The 18,493-nt window shown below is 39.6% G+C and overlaps 1 protein-coding gene across 4 annotated transcripts in view; it reads right to left on the bottom strand.

Moving 5' to 3' along the window:
• The window catches only part of shf (Src homology 2 domain containing F), a 100,388-nt gene that overhangs the window by 33,836 nt on the left and 48,059 nt on the right, over nucleotides 1-18,493 (bottom strand). For all 4 annotated transcript variants that reach the window (XM_008405635.2, XM_008405637.2, XM_008405638.2 and 1 more), the window contains exon 3: nucleotides 639-857. In XM_008405635.2, the coding sequence (XP_008403857.1) occupies nucleotides 639-857 (219 nt within the window). The remainder of the gene's footprint in view (nucleotides 1-638; nucleotides 858-18,493) is intronic.

Here is an 18,493-nt window from a genome sequence, read left to right on the forward strand (position 1 = left end):
TATGTCTTCCAAAGGCACGGTCTTTAAAGGAACAGCCCTGTTTGATGTTATGGCTGTGTTAGCCATGCTCAAGCTCTCAGACTACAGTCACTACCTGCACCTACATGCATCTGCAAACCGACCAGCCCCCTCCCTGAGCAGCTTAGGTATCAACTCAGTTTGAAATGGAAGGCGATGGATCAAAACAGCAAACATTAGCCCGAACACCTGCAAAATGAATCTAGCAGGAAAGGAAAAAAAAACATAAAAGAAGTATAATCTAAGAGGCTAAAGCAGCAGCAGCACCATCASAACCATCAGAACCTGGCAGAAGCCCATCACAAAATTGGTCGGAGCTGGAAAAGCAAAAGTCGAGTTAGTAAAGCAGAAGAGAATTGAGTCATACATTTGACCTATTTATAAAGAAATATCTGCAAAATAAACAGAGATGAACTGTAAGAGGTACAGTCTTAAGTTCAGAAAGGAAAAGCAACACTGCTCAAGAAACAGAACAGAATTTAGAACTGAGCTGAAGTTTAAGTTAGGACCAAAGGAGCACATGCATCCCTCTACTGACAGAAGTACACCACAGCCAGTTTCAACTGCACCTACTGTTTAATATTTGCCATAAATGGGAACAGTAAAGTTCAGGCTTATACCTGCAAAGGCTTTGGAAATCCTCTCCTTCTTCCACTCCCACGGCTGGTCGTACTCTTCCGGGGGCCGCTCGTCATCCTGGGGGAGTCGGCTCTCCCTGGGGCAGCGCACGCGCTCGGGGTCGGAGTCACCGCCGTTTTCCGTCGGCTCATATGGCGTGTCGTAAAGGGGCAGCTGCCTGAGAGACCCATCCTTAGAGCATCGACCGCCAGATCTGATCTCTGCAATCAGAAGAAAATTTCCATCATTACTGAGAAGTTTCCTTTAAACAAAGTTTCAAGATAAAGTTAACAAGTTTCAATGCATGTACTATTACACCAAATAAGAAAAGATGAATGCACGGAAGAGGACAAAGTCCCAATGAGCAAGCTGTTTCAGAACCAAACAAAAATATGCTGTATTTATAAAAAAACTTATGCTTTCACCTACACTTTTTTTCAGTCAATACTTTGTGTTCTTGCCAATGACAGGTACCTAAATATTGTTCATCTAATGTTTTTTTTCCCTTTTTCTTTTCAAATTTTGTTTAGTTTATTGCTTTTCAGCTTTTTTTTTCATGTTATGGAACGGTTAAAAATGAGACAAGAAAAAAGCTAAATAAATAAATATGCTAAAATAACTCAATGTGACACACTAATATCTTCATGTTAGTCAAATTGCAGCCAAAACATAACTTTTCCAGTTATTGCAATATTTAATGCAGGAGGTTCTAATGCTCTCAGGTGCACATAAATATACTCTAAATATACTCGCAGCTCCATCCAGTGTTATTACCACCTCCAGGGAGAGATGTTTATGAAAGTCTTGGAATAAATTATGCCACTCTTTACTGCAATTCTCAAACAGCAAACTTTAAACATTTTATCCTTCCTCCATCAGCATATACATAAATAAACTTCAGCTGCTTTAAGAAGATATGCGTGGAGAAGTTTGAAACAGGTTTAGGTTCTGAAGCAAAATTATAAGATCTGAATAATTATAATAATTATACTGATAAATATTTAGTAGAAGGTTATCTGGTCAGATGAAAAAAGTAGAACATTTGTCTATTACCCTTGTTGAAACATGATGTTGGCAGCATCATGCTGTGGGGTGCTTTTTGAAAAAGAAAGTACCGTATTTTCCGCACTATAAGGCGCACCGGATTATAAGGCGCATAGAATAGACACAACGGGATGTGATTTGTTCCGTTCTCTACAAATGTGTATGTATATAAGGCACACCGGATTATAAGGCGCACTGTCAACTTTTGAGGAAATTGAAGGTTTTTAGGTGCGCCTTATAGTGCGGAAAATACAGTAGGAATGCAAAGATGGAGCAAAATATAGGGTAATCATAAAAGAAAACTTGGTAGAGGCTTCACAAGATTTGAAGCTGCAGACAAAGTGCACCTTCTAGGAGGACTACAATCCCAAATGTACACTATGAACTGGACTGGGAACATTTAGATACAATCATAATCCAAGGTTTAAAATAAAAATTTGAGGGAAGATTTAAAAATTTATGTTCAAGCTTGAGATATGCAAACGCATGGCACAGTGCTGTGTTTAAATGTAAAAACCAAACAATTGAGGTTTGTGGTTCTATATGAAAAACTGAAAAAATGTTTAAGGCAAAAATAATCTCTGCAACATGCTATGTACAAGCCAAAGAAAAACAAAAGCCAAAATTTCTCTCATAATAATTCCACCTCTCCACTGGAAAATGAAAAACATTTTTAATTTTGGCCCAGCACTTTCCAGAGCAACCTCCCAGAGGGATCAATTTGTGCTAAATCGGAGATTTAGAGGGAAGCTGAAATTTGAGGGCAAGTGAAAAAATAGACACAAAAATAGCTGCTGTGTCAACATGAGATTTTTTATCTACAATGAGGGTTGTGCGAAAACGTGCACATAACTGCTTTTTCATTTTTTGTAATCTTCACACAATAATATGTTTTAAACCTAGATTTTCAAAACACAAATCAGTTTCCAGATCTCCATCTTATCTGTAGTTATGCCTCTTGGAGTGTCCTTTATTTAAACTGCAAATGTGTAAAATTATCAGAAAGATACAGTTCCCTGAAAGGATGTGTGGGCTGCTGAACTGTCTGAGATATTTACTTTCATGCAGCAGATATGCTTATCTCAGACACCTCAAAGAAGGTGTAAAAGTGCTTCCCTGAGAAACGGAAAGCAGCTTTTCAAAAACACTTAAATATAACTTTTTTCATGTAAATAATAAAAGCAAAAGCAAGATCATGATTCAACCTTGAGTCTATACTTTCCTTTTTTATTTACGTTGTAAATCTACTTAACTGCATCAAACCAAAACTAAGACGCATGCCCAGCCCCTTTCCTTCTCCATGCAAGCAGGTAAAAAAGACCTGACTGCTAATGAAGCCTCGTGCCCTTGAGAGCCCCCCCGCTTCCCTCTCCAGTCTTCCTCTACTCACATAAAGTTGTTAGGAGGCGGCACCCTTTCTCCAAGGCCATATGAAGCTGTTAGAGACCAGCACAATCATAGCGCAAGGCAATGTGAAAAGAATGAAATATTATGCCACACTACTGCATAATTGCCTTTTAGCCCAAGGGAGCTCTTGCGGAAAAATGAGCAATGCGTTGAGCCTAATGGAGCTAGCCGCTACTGGTGATGGTGGTGGCTGCGGTGAGGCAAAACGAGGCGAGGCTCATTGCACAATGTAAGCCAGACAAACCTGCAGTCTTTGATGTAAACAGTAAAAATACAGTTACAAAAAATTGGGTGAAAAAGTCATTTTCATAATTTAATTAAAAAGGTGAAACACAGACATTTTACACAGAGCGAAGAAGTAAGTGTTCATTTCTGCCAATTGTAACGATTATGAATAATGAGAAAACAAAGCTTCTCAGAAAATTTAAGCGTTCCATTACACCAAGAAAATGTATTTTCCAATGTAGAAATATCCACTTACTGAAAAGTATGTCCATGTGCTGTGCAAAATACTTATGTAGGATTATTAAATCAGCTAAAGGTACTTTTGGATGTGAGGTCAGGAGCCAAATCCTGCAAAAAAAGTAAAACCAGGATCTCCATAGAGCTCGTCCGCCGAGCGGAGCATGGAGTGCTCTGGTAGACATCTGTACTGACTTTGAAATTTATAAAACACTTTGGGTCAACATCAGGAAATGATGTGGCTCCAAAGATTTTTACTGACTGTGGAAGCCTCTCACTGTACCTTAAACAACTTAAATTGCGTACCTCTTTACTGTTTCCTGAAGTGTAGAAGCTCTTGAAATATAGTCTGGCGTTGCTCATTGCCTTGAAAATCTACCTAAAACTATTAAATGGAGTTTGCTTTACATTTCTCTGAAATATATACTAATTTCCAACAATACCTTTTCCTTCCACTCAATTTTCCATTAATAAGTTTTGATACAGATCCTGATAATAGCCACCTGCAAGTGCAAAACGCAATTATAGCTTACACTCAAATGGAGAATAGCAACAACAGAACATTTATATATTTAAAGGAAAATGAAAGTAAGCACGTGTGTAGTGGATCCATATATGGTAACTGAGTTTCAGTTTGTGAATTGAATGACTAAAGTAAATATTGCTTATGTCATTTTTAGATTTTATTTAGCTTGCAAGGAAACTGATATCTCTAGAAGAGAGTAAAAGAAGTAAACGGAAAAAATAAAAAGTTTTACTATTGATGTGATGAGTGATTACTGCTGGGGCGAGTCTTTCTCTGTAGTTATGTACGATTTGATGAAATGCCGCAGTGAACTGGCTCTAATCAAGAACTTTTTGTTTCGAGATAGCCGCCCTCTTGACCCCGTTTCCCTTCTACATCCAGTCCTTCCCTCCTCCTGTCATTTTCTGTCTATCTCCTGGGCGGGGACGCATCTGTCCAGGGAAATTATGGTGATTGACATGACCGTGGGGTTGCATGTTGGAACACAGCTGCAGTCTGTCTTCTGTCTTAGGTTTCTATCCTCTGTTGGGGATCAGAGGTCAGGCTGCCACGCCCCCTTCCTCGCTGCTCCTCCTACCTTTCCTCTCCCCGGATGTCCTGAAGTTCCTTTCCAGATGCTGCGATTCCCCTCTCTTTTTATAACCTCTCACATCTCCTCTATTCATAGCTTACAGCAGCACGACAAGTCTGATTTATTTCCTTATTGTCACTCATGCACTGTATATATAACATGCACTTATGAGAGAATAAGAAACACCAGGGTCAATCATTATTTAAAATAACAGGTTGTTGCTTAAAGTATTTTAAGAAGCAATTAAATTTTAGATAAAGTTCATATTTTTCCTGCAGTTATCCTGATTTAGTTCAGAACATTTTAGATGAAGCTGGTATTCTACCTTTTAGGAAGGAGGGATCAGAGTTTATTATAACTGCAGAGCATGGACAGGCAGGGATCTCTGGATTAAATCAAGCAACATTACCAGCAACCAACCTGGCAGCAGCATCCTGCTGCACACAAAGAGCTGACCAGACCTCGGGGTCTTCATCGGCCAGACCACTCTTATCTCGATTGTCCTTGTTTTCTAACAAACTGATTGCGTTTGCAAGAAAGAGGAAAACAACTGGATAAATGCTCTTTGATTGTACGGCCGACGCTTCTGACATGTGAAGAGAAAATCCGTTTATCTGCCGTTGGACTTCACTGCCGCCCACCTGCACCCGCCGAAATGGAAAGAACCGGCTTTCAGAGGCGTGGGGAATATCTGGGTTTGATTGAGGGCATCTCTTGCGTGCGGTAAAGGATTAAATGTAATTGACTTCACACACCTGGAATACAATGGGCAAAAATCACTTAGACTTTGAAGGACTTTCCCTCGTGCTTCACCCACTGAGTTTTTCTTTGGAAAATGTTATCTTTTCAGGAAGGTAAAACATTAATGAGGTTAACAGAAAAACAGAGAAAAGCTAGACTTCATTCACTCTACATCGCCTTCAAATGCGTAAATGTTGCATGTCTGCTGCTGAAACAATATGGTCAATGTGAAAGAGTTACGTCTAAGTATGTGGATCTACGTGAAAAAGTCTGCCCGTGAAGAAAAAGCAGTGACATGACATTGAGATTTTGCTGGAGTTTTGAGTGAACAGAGTTGATCTTGAGATGGAAGCAGGGACTTTTTTTCCTTTTTTTTTTCTGCTTGATCAGCGGTCGTCCACAAATACTGAGTGTCAGTTAGAGAGTGGGCTGACAAGCAAAGGTGCTTGCTTCTTGACCCGTGGCGGCCTTACTGCAAAGTGTCATTCAGCTTGGTGAGTAAAGCTGAAAGATGCTCTTGTCTTGAGCTTTTCATACAAAAAAGTCCCTCAGTGTTTGTGTTCAAATGTTGCTCTCATTTTTACACCTCTTTGTGTTTTAAGGGATTAGAAGACAGACAAAAAAAAATTAATTAACATCAATACTGGCTTATTTAGATATAATTTATGGCATTAAAATACTTCAGCCAGTCTGTTGGTTTTTTTCAGTAAACACAGCTCATTTATCCATCTTTAAAGGAGGATGTGTTTTCGTGGGTTGCTCTGTCTTTGTCAGCCTCCTGTGGTCCAAACGAAAACAGCAATAAAGAGTCTCTTCCTTTGTCAAGACTGAACGCGCCAAGCCTGCGATGGCTGCACACTGAACACACTGAAGCATCTGTTTGTCATGTGTGTAAGTATATGTAAGAAGGCTGTAAGCAAAGAGTCAAACCAATTCGCTTTATGTTTTGCCCAGGGGGAAAAAAAAACATATTTTTGGTCCTACATTATTTTGGGTTCAAGTCTTCTTAGAAATGCCCTCTGTGCTGCCATCTGGGCTGATGATACAGAGTGATACAACTTGCAGCAGGATCTACAGAGCCAGGATCTACAGAGCCAGGTCACCTTTATCAACTAAGAGATTTGGCTAAACAGTTTCTTAATGCCTGCACTGATGTGTATTAGATTTCCTTTGTTGCTTCAGTAGACGGCTGAAGGGAATAGAATCTGAACACTGTCTTCACAAACACAATGACACATACATAGATTCATCCCCCCATTGGGGCAGAGCGTAACCCTAAAGAGACAACACAATGGAAGCAGAAAACAAGACAGAGGCGGGTGATGACGGGAGTCAACCAGACAAACAAACGGAGACGGCGTGAGAGAAGGCAGAGAGCTCTGCGAAGAGACGTCAGAGATGTATTAAAAAAGAAACCAGGACACAGTGCATAAAGTAAGGGAGGAGAACATTTGAGAAGAAGAAACAGGCAGGTGTTATCAGCTTGCCACAGAGGAAAAATAAACAAAGAGGCTGATACAGGAAGTTGGCGGGATTGATGGAAAACAGATGGGGAATTCTAATCAACACAGATTGCTTAAAAGTAAAGACAAAAGAAATCAACCAGTCAGGAGGGAGACTATCAACAGGATAGCTTCTGTCATACACTCCACATGAAAGTGTGGCAAGCCATCATTAAAGAAATACCAAAGAGTCATGTTTGCAGTTTGCTCCAAGCTATGTGGATGACTGTACTCTGGTGAGATGAAATTGATAAGTTACTTTTTATCCTTTAAACAGAAAACAATGTGCAACAGAAAACTAACACAGCAAATCATCCTAAGTACATCATCATGGTTGTGGTGTTACACAGTCGTGACTGTTCAAAAATAGAGAAGCTTGTTRGAGTTCATTTAAAGATGCAGGGGAATCTCAGAAGAAAACTGCAAGCTGTAAAAAAGCTGATACTGGTCAATGACCCCAAGCATGCAGCCAAAGCTACAATGTAATGGTACACATCAACACATATTCAGAATGTTTTAAGTCACAGTCCAAAGTTGTTATTAGGAATGGAATCTGCAGTATGACACACAAAACATTTTTTTAGATTTGCTCGTTATCCAGTATGTCTGACGTGAAACTATTTTACCAAGAAGAATGGGCATAAATCGGAGTCTCCTTAAGTCTGCAAAGCTGGAGAACAAACAACTGACTTAAGAGAAATGAATACACATGTAAGAACTCTTTTGCACACTTATTAAATGTGTATTTAAAAATACTGAAAACTAAATCCTTAATCCTTATACACTACAAATATCTTTAACTTTGCGGTTGTTAAATGACGAAATGACCAAAAACGTTGAAAGGTATGAAGGCATTTGCAGGAATCATCCCATCAGCAATGGGAATATTTAAGATTGGACCAAGGTGTTGAGTTGATTATGGCAGACAAATCCTGCCAGAGAATCATGATGCTTGCATCAAAACATAAAAGAATAATCTGAAGAGAGACAGCAAGAGGTCAAGAAATAAAAGACAAACAAAGAAACAAAAGACTTCATTTCCCTGCCATTCTTAAAAGATTACTAATTGAGAAAGTCTGGCAGTAATGAGGGATTAACTGGATTTACTGTTTACAAAGAGAGATGGTGCAACACTATAAAGCGACTCTCTCGGATTTGATCCTGCCTCATTGTGTGACATTAGCAATGCCTCAACTATGCAAATGCGTTCTCACTGCAGGGTGGATGCATGGATGGTGGCATTGATCCTTTGCAAAGCGTAACTGCAATTACGCCTCCTTAGGACTGAGGTGAAAGCTCATTAATAGGAGATGAATTGGTACAGCGAATTGGAAAGATGCCCATCTCCCTACATGAATCACAGGAATCGCCCTCACAGCAAGCTAACGCAGCTCTGCAACGAACAAACCAATGTCGAGCATTAGACCGGCATCAACACATATGATGAATTATTTGTTGTTGCCTTCAATTGCACTGCAGCAGTGAAAACTCCATTTGGATGACAGTCAGGCACAAAGAAGCTGACGTCTTTGCTCGACACACACAGAGAATGTCTCAATGTGAGGCAGTGACAGGCTGCTTGGATGATGCTGTTGGATTCGGAGTGCCTCAGAGCATTCCAAGAGCCGAGCGATTTTCCTGCAGGCTGCGAATCTGAGCCACGCTCGTTCTGTCACTATTGTTCCAGCGCCGAGATAAGACTGGCGGCGGATTAGAGGAGAGTGCACCCAGAGTTCAGGTTGTGTATAGCTAGTGTAAAGAGAACCCTACAACGTGATTGGTTTCGGAAGGCAGAGGCGAAGAAGAGAAGAGATAAGCAGGGTGCAAGAGAGGAAGAAAGGAAACGGGCAGAGCGTAAAGGAAAAAGGCAAAGCATTGGATTCAGTAGGCGCCTGTTGTCATCATGCCTAATTTGGTTGGGTGGTCGCAGAGGAGGCTGATGACACGTGGACATGCCTATGATGAATAGCCACTTTATGCCTCGGCACCAATGGGGGTCAATAGCCCATTAATGGTGATAGGCCTCCAGCAACAGTCAGCAAAGACCCGCTCGCACCTCTTCCTGCCTCAACCTTCAACCAGCTCACATTCCCCCAGGGGATGTCAAGACTGCTCACTCCACTCTTCTCTGCTGGGATGAGACGAGGAAACAAAAAAGAGTGGAAGCCAAGTGTGTTCAAATAAAGACCTGGGCTGAATAAGGGTGATGTAGATGAAGTGGTTGCATTTATTCATATTTTGCCTCAAGTTACTGAGTTATAGACAGTTTTTTTTTTTTTAACTGGATGTTGCCAAGAGCAGCTGTTGGGAAGTAACCATGTCAACTTCTAGAATAAGCCAAGTGTGACATCTTCATAGGACTTTGATATACAATCCTTACAACAAACTGCAATTGCCAAAGATGTCAACAAGAGTCACATGTCTGAATCAGAATAACATCCCATAATGTGCCAGAGGTTTTCAGAACCAGGCTTTTCAGCTGAGTTTGGGTTGTTTTTAAATAATCTTTCTGGATGTAAGCAGTGCATAATTTAGTGGGCTTGACATAATTGATGAATAAGTGCTTCTCAAGGCTCTCTATTAAGTGGAGACCTTGATTACTAGCTAGTAATCTAGGTCTGAATATTTATAATACAATACACCCCTCTCTATGCTGATCACACAGTCACTTATTGTCATACAAACCCAGATGTCCTGCTCTGTCTTCAAACTGCATTTGGCATTATTCAGTCTAGGGCTGCATGATGACAAGAGAGGATAACATTGTTGCTTATTATTGCAATGACATCATCGATTGCAACCCCACATCTTTCCAACTCTTCTTTTTCATTTCTCTTGCTTTGCACACATTAGTATTGCAATTCAATATATTTCACACCTCAAAACTGAACTCAAAATATGCATCAAACTACATTATATTGGACTGAAAATTATTGGACTGTTTATGTTTTGTAGCGAGCGTCCCCCAGTTTTTTTTTTCTTCAGTTAATTTCTTGTATGCATTACATTACCACTACTGTTATGTAGCATGTTTGTTTAAAACTGGGATATCTTGATTGTAATGCTAATTCTAATACTTTAAGTGGTGGAAAAATCTCCTAGAAAGAATATGAGCTCTTAAGTCCCTTTATGCTTTATTTTTTTCTTTTATGTGATAATCCGCTAATCTCTTGCCAGACCAAAACGAAAAGCTGCAACTGAATAAATCAGGGAAATGAAGTTGTGCCACTTGCGAACAGAGCGTAGCTGACAGTCGCTTTAGTCTTGCTGAGTTGTCTCTCATTAGCACAGACTGATGCACGCTGAGACGCAACACACATATTTTACACACAAACTGGGTTCAAAACAAAGGTCGATAGCATTCATCGTTTCTTGTGCTAGAATTGAACAAACTGAACTCTGCACAACCTAATTTTTTTCCTAATAGTCAGGCAAGCCTGAACTACAAATACATACCAATATCACTTAAAAAAACAAAGCGTGTTGTTACAACATCAAGGTTGAGGCTCATTAGGAGTCATATCGACTACACATTGTAATAAAGATGCAGCAAAAGCAGTTAAACAATTTTAATTGGTTAAATACTGAAACATTAATCTTCTCAATGTCAAGAAAAGAGAAATGTTTTGGAGCTTGAGGCTGAAAGGGGGGBGGGGGGGACAGGGGAAGGCTTGGTATTGATTTGTTCCCTTTATCCTGGATGGCTACTTTTGCTGAAGCACCACTGGGACCTGTTTACCATCCCATCCAGTCTAGAGGACAGGCATGTCCTCAGGGAAGTGTGCATCAGAAAAGCTTTGGCAATGCAAACAGTTACACAAGCGATGACCACGTTCTTTTGCTTGTGTGTGTTGCTTTGACCTTCAGAGGAATCCTTTCTCCTGGTCAGCGCTCCCTGCATGATTATACGTAGAGAGAGTAAATAACATGGAGCTGGATTACGCCAGTAAGCTGCTAACAGTGTTTACATGGCTGAGTGTGATCTGATCCCGGTCACCCTGCTTCTAAACACATAAAACACAACATCAACAACCAGAAAATTAAACAAAAAGAAGCTTGAAGAGAGCTCAGTGAGGAGGAAAGCTTGTAAAAGGGTGGAATTACATCGCCACCATTCACAGGTTTTTATGAGCTTCAGCAGAACTTCGGAGTTAAAATTCACAACTGCTCGTTCATATCCATTTAGCCAAATGATCTACAATCAGGAAAGTAAACGTTACCTTAATACAGATTGTGATTTCATACATAATTCTGTTATTGCTGAGCCTCAACAAAAAGCGTGGCAAAAACAGCCAGACAAGTGGCTGTTTTTGCCAAATCCATTTTCTGGGATGGTTTTATTAGATTTTCATGCCTAATGTTCCCTAATGTCACTCCCATGTAAGCAAAAGGCTAAACAGATTAACACAAGTGTGAGCTATGGCAATCAACAATATTAAAATACAGTGCTGAGCTACATTTGCTGGCATCACTAGTGAATATATTAATCTCACATTAAACAAGTTGGGGAAACTCCAAATGTTTCACATTTATTCAGTTGGGAAAAATACAAAGTTAATAAATAGTGTTTTACATAAAATTACAGGTGGTGCAATTGCTGTTAATGATTTGTTCAAAACCCATTTCCAGAGAACAGCACTTTGTGTTCTCCTATAACATTCACAAGGTTAAAGCAAAGCCTCTGAGTCATTTATTTGCAAGGGAAACTGAAAGTCATTGGTTACTAGTTAGAAGTTTCTATAACTATAAGAAACCTAAAAAAATGGCACGACATGAAAAATGTTTCAGTTAAACTTATTATAAAGGGATTGCTGGAAGCATCAACAATTTTTCCATTGGTGGTTTTGGGACTTTCTTTCCTACTAACAAAACACAAATACTCAAATTAAAAGTTAGTTTTCTATATTGATTTTAGTTTGAGATTATGCTACTTTAATAATACAAAATTTATTCTGGGGGATTTTTAAGCACCTTTGTCAGTGTTTTCTTTAAATGTGGTGATAAAAATGGCTACATGCTTTTTACTCGAACCAGAGTTGAACATGACAGCCTAAGTTAAAGAAGGATTAAAATGACACAGTTCACCCAACGACCTCTCTGTCTAAACAAAGTCTGCCGTCTCTGATCCCTGTCTGTGTCCACCTGTACAAAGTGAGCGGCACAGGAATCCCCAAACCCAAGCTGGTGTGTGTGTTGCCATGTTGCTTTCTGCTCCTTCAGTTTCTATTACATCAGCTGTCAGATAGCCCAGAGAGAAACTTCTGATAAACTCCAGTCAGACCTTTCAGCTCGGTCCAGCCTGATTCAGAGTGATGGGCAGATGGACTGCAGGCACAGAAAATATAATCTGGCTGTAATGCTGCACACCAAAAGAGGATTCTACCTACTTTACTTTGCATGAATGAAATGGGCAGTTCTTTTCAAAGAAGAAGAGCTGTATCTCAGTTTGCGTGTGCAGTGAAACTGAAAGGTTAGCACAGATATGCAAATGGATCTCAATAAATTAAAATAACTTAAAAAAATGTAAAGTAAAACCCATACACTAAGTAGATTCATTACACACAGTGGTACAGTTATTTTTTTTTGTTCTTTTGCATTAAAGAATGTGGCTTATAGCTAATGAAAACTATGAATTCTGCTTCTTTAAATATTTAAAAAGGATTTTTAATACATACATTGTATGTCCCTAACTTTAGAGTCATGGTTTTGAAGTTGTCCAGAAAACTTGTAAGTTACACGGAAAGTTCAATGGGAGGAAAAACTGTGTGAAAAAGTTTCCCAAATGTAACTTTTAGAGAGGATTGTGAGGCAAAGCTTATTAACAAATGTGGACTGATTCTCTATTAAGCATGCCATGCTCCAAATATGTCAAGTAATAAATAAGGAGCTGCAACCAAGTATTGAGATTATATGTTGTACAAAACATGGCTGTACTTTTTTAAAATATGAAAATCTTTTCTTTTATTGATCTGGTGTTATAAACATTTTTGAGCAACTAAATTGTTGGATTTTGTGGATTATTTTTGTCAGTTACATTATGTTATATCATTCTTTGAGAGTTGAGATTTAATTTCATTCATAACTTATTTGTTGTTCATGTCACGCCACATCGAAATCAAAATTCTAAATCCCTCACTGGTTTTTGGGTCAATATTTGAAGAAGCTCTGTGGAATGATGCATAATTTTTTTTGAGGGATGCATTTTTTAAAATTTCATTAGTTCCCACACGGCTTACTGTTAATCAAAAGGGCTTTAAAATTCATAGGGCGAGCTTGCACATCAATAGTGCTGAGCACCTGCCCCTGAGGAGTAAACAAGACAATACGACAGCTAACTAATAAAAAGGAAGAGAAACAAGGAACCCAGAGGATGTTATTTCCACTGAAATGACAAGAATTCATTTTTGTAATATTGTCAATTTATGTTGTGTGGCCACTTGAGATCAAGTTTGTGAAGGAAAGTAAATGATAAGTTGATAACACAAGGAAACCAAAGCACAAAACAAAACTCAGACATCAGCTAAGCATCAATCTAAGCAACATCACATTCATATTTTACTCAGATTTGTTTTGTTTACACTTACTTAAAGCTTCCCTTAAGAAACCAAGCTTATGTTGATAATGGAAAGAAACAAAAGAAACTCCTGATAACACTGAACGCAAATTAGTCTTAAGGGCACATGGCAGAAAATGAGAACTTATAAAGACAAAAGTTGTAATGTAAATCTTGACTTAGCTAGCTCTCCCACTAATGAGCAATGACTGCCTCTCATATACATACCGTAGTTCATAAACTGCTGGAGTGGGACCGGTTTATAGGCCCTTGAGTAACATTGTGTAGGTGTAAGTTAACAGATTTCCGGATTACTCCTCTGACATTAGGCTGGAGAAGTGCTGCTGTTTTGCAGCGTAGGAAAAAAAAAAAGACACTGGAATTCGTATGTCTAATTTTGACGGCTGCATCGGCAAAATCCCTGCAGGACATGTGGTGCAACTGAAACAGAAATCTCATTTCAGCATTGTGTTAGCCATTTGTCTGTACAACTGCTTTGTGCTCAGACATCTCAGGGGTCTCTTTGGTTTGGGATAACAGACTTTTTACACTACAGCGCCTTTAAACGTCCTTTGTTACAACTCAAATGTGTTTTATAGTCTCACACCAATTTGCAAAAGTGAGCACACCTAAATTAAAGTAGTCTCACTGATTATATGCTGTTGGATACAGCATATACATATCTGTTTATAAATATTAGCTATGAAATGATGACCACAACAAGAGAAGTGAATCACTGATTATCTTTTCATTTTGACAACAAGAGGGTGCAAATGCAAATGATTAAAAAAAAGATTGTTTTTTATTTCTTAAAGCACTGCAGATACTCTACATCATCACTACATTCAACAATGATATCACAATAGCATGTCTGTAATGTGTTAATAGAATGTTCAAATACCATGTGGTCCTAGTCAGCATCTATGGCAAGTGGTGTTAGAAAAAAAGAGTTCTGAACCAAGGTTCATTTATGCAGTTAAAGAGTGAGGGTTGTCCCATGTGGTTGGATGCAACAGACAAAATTACTGTAGCTGGATGGGTTGGGGATGTACTGGCAAAAAAATGGGATGGTCATAATGTTATGCTTGATAGTTGTAAAAAAAAACTACAGTAAAATTGTAATTAAGGTATAGCTATATAAACAGATTATAAAAGTGTCATAAAAAGGAAACCATTAATTGCCTCATCCACCTTTATAACCAGTCAGAGCTCTATAATGATAGTCTGTGTCTGTTGTGCCAAGCCACATGCTTGAGTTTACGATGCCTCTGCTGGCTGAACCCCAGATATGTGGTTGTAGCATGTGACAGGAGCTTCTTCACCAATTCTGCCAGCAACAGCAGAAGCCCCACTAGTTGCCCAGGAACCTCTGCCAAATGTCCATCAGCCCGCAGCTGAGTTTTATAGTTCGATTCCCCCCGAAAAACATCCTGATCCTGTAAAAAAAAACAGAAACACTCATCCAAATAAAACCGGATGATGCTGTGTGAGTAATTTTTGCCTCATCTGCTTCCCGGATCCAATAAGGAATAACTGCCATTGTGGAAAAAGGTTGACGAGAGTGCCAAGCTGTGCTTCATGCTACTGGCAGAGCAAAGAAACATAAAAGACTCCTCTTCTAAATTGTATCAACTATGCCATGCTATAGATAGAGATGAAAGTAAAGGCAATTCCGACTGGTAGAGTATTTTTAAAACAAGGCTTTAAAAGAGGTAAGGATGCCTTTTTAGGAAGAGAACATGCAGCTACTTCATCTACTGGTTCCCTCAGGAGTGTAATCATCTTCCCTGTGGTTTGGCTGCATCCTCCAGCCTCAGCAGGAATGTGTGCTGCATCGCCAAAATCCCCTCGCCAAAATGAGGATGCAAGCAAAACAAAAAGAGCCTGACCGTTAAGCAGAGTGAGGCGCTATCTGGCACAAGAGCAAGGGGGCGACTGATCGTAAGGTTGTAAACAGCTGCACAGCATGTTTTATAAAGGAATGCCAAAGTTCATTTAGGCCATCTCCTTTTCTACGTCACAGTATATAAAAGAAATACCACACCGCCTGTTTTTCCACAATAATTATTTATAAACTCAACCACTTGGGCGCACACAAACACTAAAATCTTCACCACGGAGGCTATAACCATCTATTACCAAGGTCTTAATACCACGTCAGGGCCTTATGAGGTTGCATATTTGCTTTCAGCTGCTGAGAGAACCAGCAGGCATGGAGCTTGTGGATTCCTCCCCTCCTCCAGCTGTGTGGGCGACTACCATCCTACATAAGTCCATATTAAAGAAAGGTCAGCTGGCCTACACACAAATATGAGACCTGTAGTTACATTGAAGGACATGTACAGAAGCACACAAGGAGCATACCGAGAACTGACAACCACATGCACGCCCATAGAGACGTCAAACCAGGGCAGCGATACACCCTCCCCTCTGCCTCCCTACAGTGTGCCAAGTGTGGGCTGACAAACCCCATCCCGCTCAGAGCCGCTAACACATTCTTGCACCTGCTGCCTCCCTCCTGACTGCGGCTCATCAGTTTTCTTCAGGGAGCACGCACACACCAGATTCCACACTCGTGAGGTGGCTGAATGTCGAACAGTCATAATCTCTCCGCTATGCACAGTTGTGCTCTTAACCTCTGACAAATGTAATTCTAACTCAAGCTCTCTGTTTTCCCCTGATGAATAAAACATGTTGAGTAAGAGTCTCTGAGGGGGAGAGAGAGAATTAGGCAGATGAAGAAATGGTGGGAGCAAATTTCCAACATCGTAGGACATGGCGAGAGATTTATGATTTATGAGTTTGGATCACATCTTCAGTGTCTATTGCGCTGTTTATGTGGACAATGTGCTCTGAATAAGTATTTGCCTGCTCACAGGTTTTTGTTTTGTGACATTAAAAATTTCCAGATGAAATAAATTTGTACCTGAAGGAATGCAAAATGAAGTTCTGGAAATAATCATTTTATCAAGTTAAAAAATATCGGACCCTACCTGGCCATATATCCTAGCAAATTACTGTGATTAATCAAATGTTACAGAAGGATATAATTAATTTTACAAACCGTCATGCCTGATTGCAGTCTGACCTGAAGAATCAAGAAATTGTCCACAAAAAATATCTTGAAAAGCAACAAAGAATGGCCCAATCTAAAAAAAACATTACCTCCGGAACAGGAGAGAAAACAAAATTATTTTACATTTGTCAGTATAGAAAAGATTGCAAAGTCATTGGCTTTTGGCGTCAAAGCTACGGGACTTCAGAAAACCACAGCAAGAGCCAATCTCAACACACTGAGTCAACATGAAACAGTGATTGAGCTTCGCAGGAGTGATTGGCTTACCAAATTTACTCCAGGAGCACAACGGTGACTCACCAGGAGATCACAACAGAACTCAAAATAACATTTCAAGCATTACCAACCTCAAGTGCCACAGGTGATATCAGTGTTTAGTATACAGTAACAAGAAAGAAACTGGGCAGCAATGGCATCGATTGGAGAGTTTGGCAAAAAATACTTTGGGGAAAATATCTCTTTGACCAATGAGACAAAGGTAGAACTTTTGCATCTTGTTACATCAAGTGTAAAACAAATACAGCACTTCAGAATGTTAAAAATCCCCTCAAAACATCGTATCAACAGCCAAACTTGATTGTGGCAGTATGATCATGAACTTTTTTCTACCAGATAGAGAAAATAGCTAAAAAAAGAAATAAATAAAATACAAGTTTTTCAAAGATTGCGCTTAAATCTTATTGAGATGTTGTGCATGACCTTAAATAGGCCACTTGTACACATAAACGCTAAAATTAAGCTGATAAAGTTATGAGAAGTGGAGCATTCATCCTCGTTATTGATGTAAAAACTCAATGAAAGTTAACACATACAGTTGTTGCTGCCACGTGTGGCACAATCAGATCAGATGACATTTTTCATTCTGAAATGAAATTGTTTTAAAACATAATTTTTGTTTAAACTTGAATGTTTATTTTATGACCTGAAACGTTTAAGTGTGACATAAAAGCAAAAACAGAATAAATGTCAAAGGCGGAACATACTTTTTCACAGAAATCTATATGTGCTTTGCAAGTGTAAAATGCGAGATAGAACCAGTCAGAGAGAGTGAGGTCTGGAGGAAACGACAGAACCGACCAAACATTACAGAGGAGACAGAGGCTCTGGTCTAGTGGGTGTGGAGATGAAAGACTAAGAAGTCTGACTTCTTGCACTTCCTGCTGAGACATAGGAAGCTACCAGAATCCTGTCAGGAAAAGGAGGGCCCAGTTTCTTCTGGCTCAGATTCTCCTAAGCTGGTCATTCTTTCCTTTGCATGTGCCAACTAACGAAAACAAGTGTTTTATTGTGAAACATTATTGCATGTTTCGATATGTTCACCATGTAATCATTAAGCAGGGAAAACAGCATGATTCATCGCCCACCATGCTCATTTACAAGAAGTTGTGAAAATCACAGGGAGCTACACAAGAATAACACAGAGTGTCATATCACTATTCTCCCTGTGCACTGACATTTTCCACTGCTGTTGTGTAAATTCTTCTGGACACACGGTGGATGATGTGGCACCAGCCTTCTCTTCTGGCTGAATGACCTTTCCATTGGCAGCTTGTGAAAGAGGGATCGAGTCCTGATTGAGGAGCTGCGAATTAGGGTGGAAAATACAGAACACTTCAAGAGCTCAAATAAGAATAAAGTATTGGATGCAACAGATGATGAGGCAGATATGGATCATGGATATTGTTCTATCCTGGTGGTTTTGCCTCTCTGAAACGGTTACTTCTGATTGGCAGTCGTCTTCCATTAGAAAGCTTCATTAATAACATTCATTATCCGCTGAGGAAAATCTCCAGCCTCCCCCCGGCTTTGGTCCTGATATGCTAACAGGGAGCGTGTAATGCCTGCAGGACAATTCAATTAGGAAAGGGGCATTTGATCACCATTACGACTTAGGATTCACAACCTAAAAGTGCAATTTATCAGCATCAGGGCCTACTGTATGGCGTGGATAGATTAGGCGTCCTGAATGTTTTCT

The sequence above is a fragment of the Poecilia reticulata genome, linkage group LG3, assembly GCF_000633615.1.
Source record: "Poecilia reticulata strain Guanapo linkage group LG3, Guppy_female_1.0+MT, whole genome shotgun sequence".
Classification (NCBI taxonomy): domain Eukaryota; kingdom Metazoa; phylum Chordata; class Actinopteri; order Cyprinodontiformes; family Poeciliidae; genus Poecilia; species Poecilia reticulata.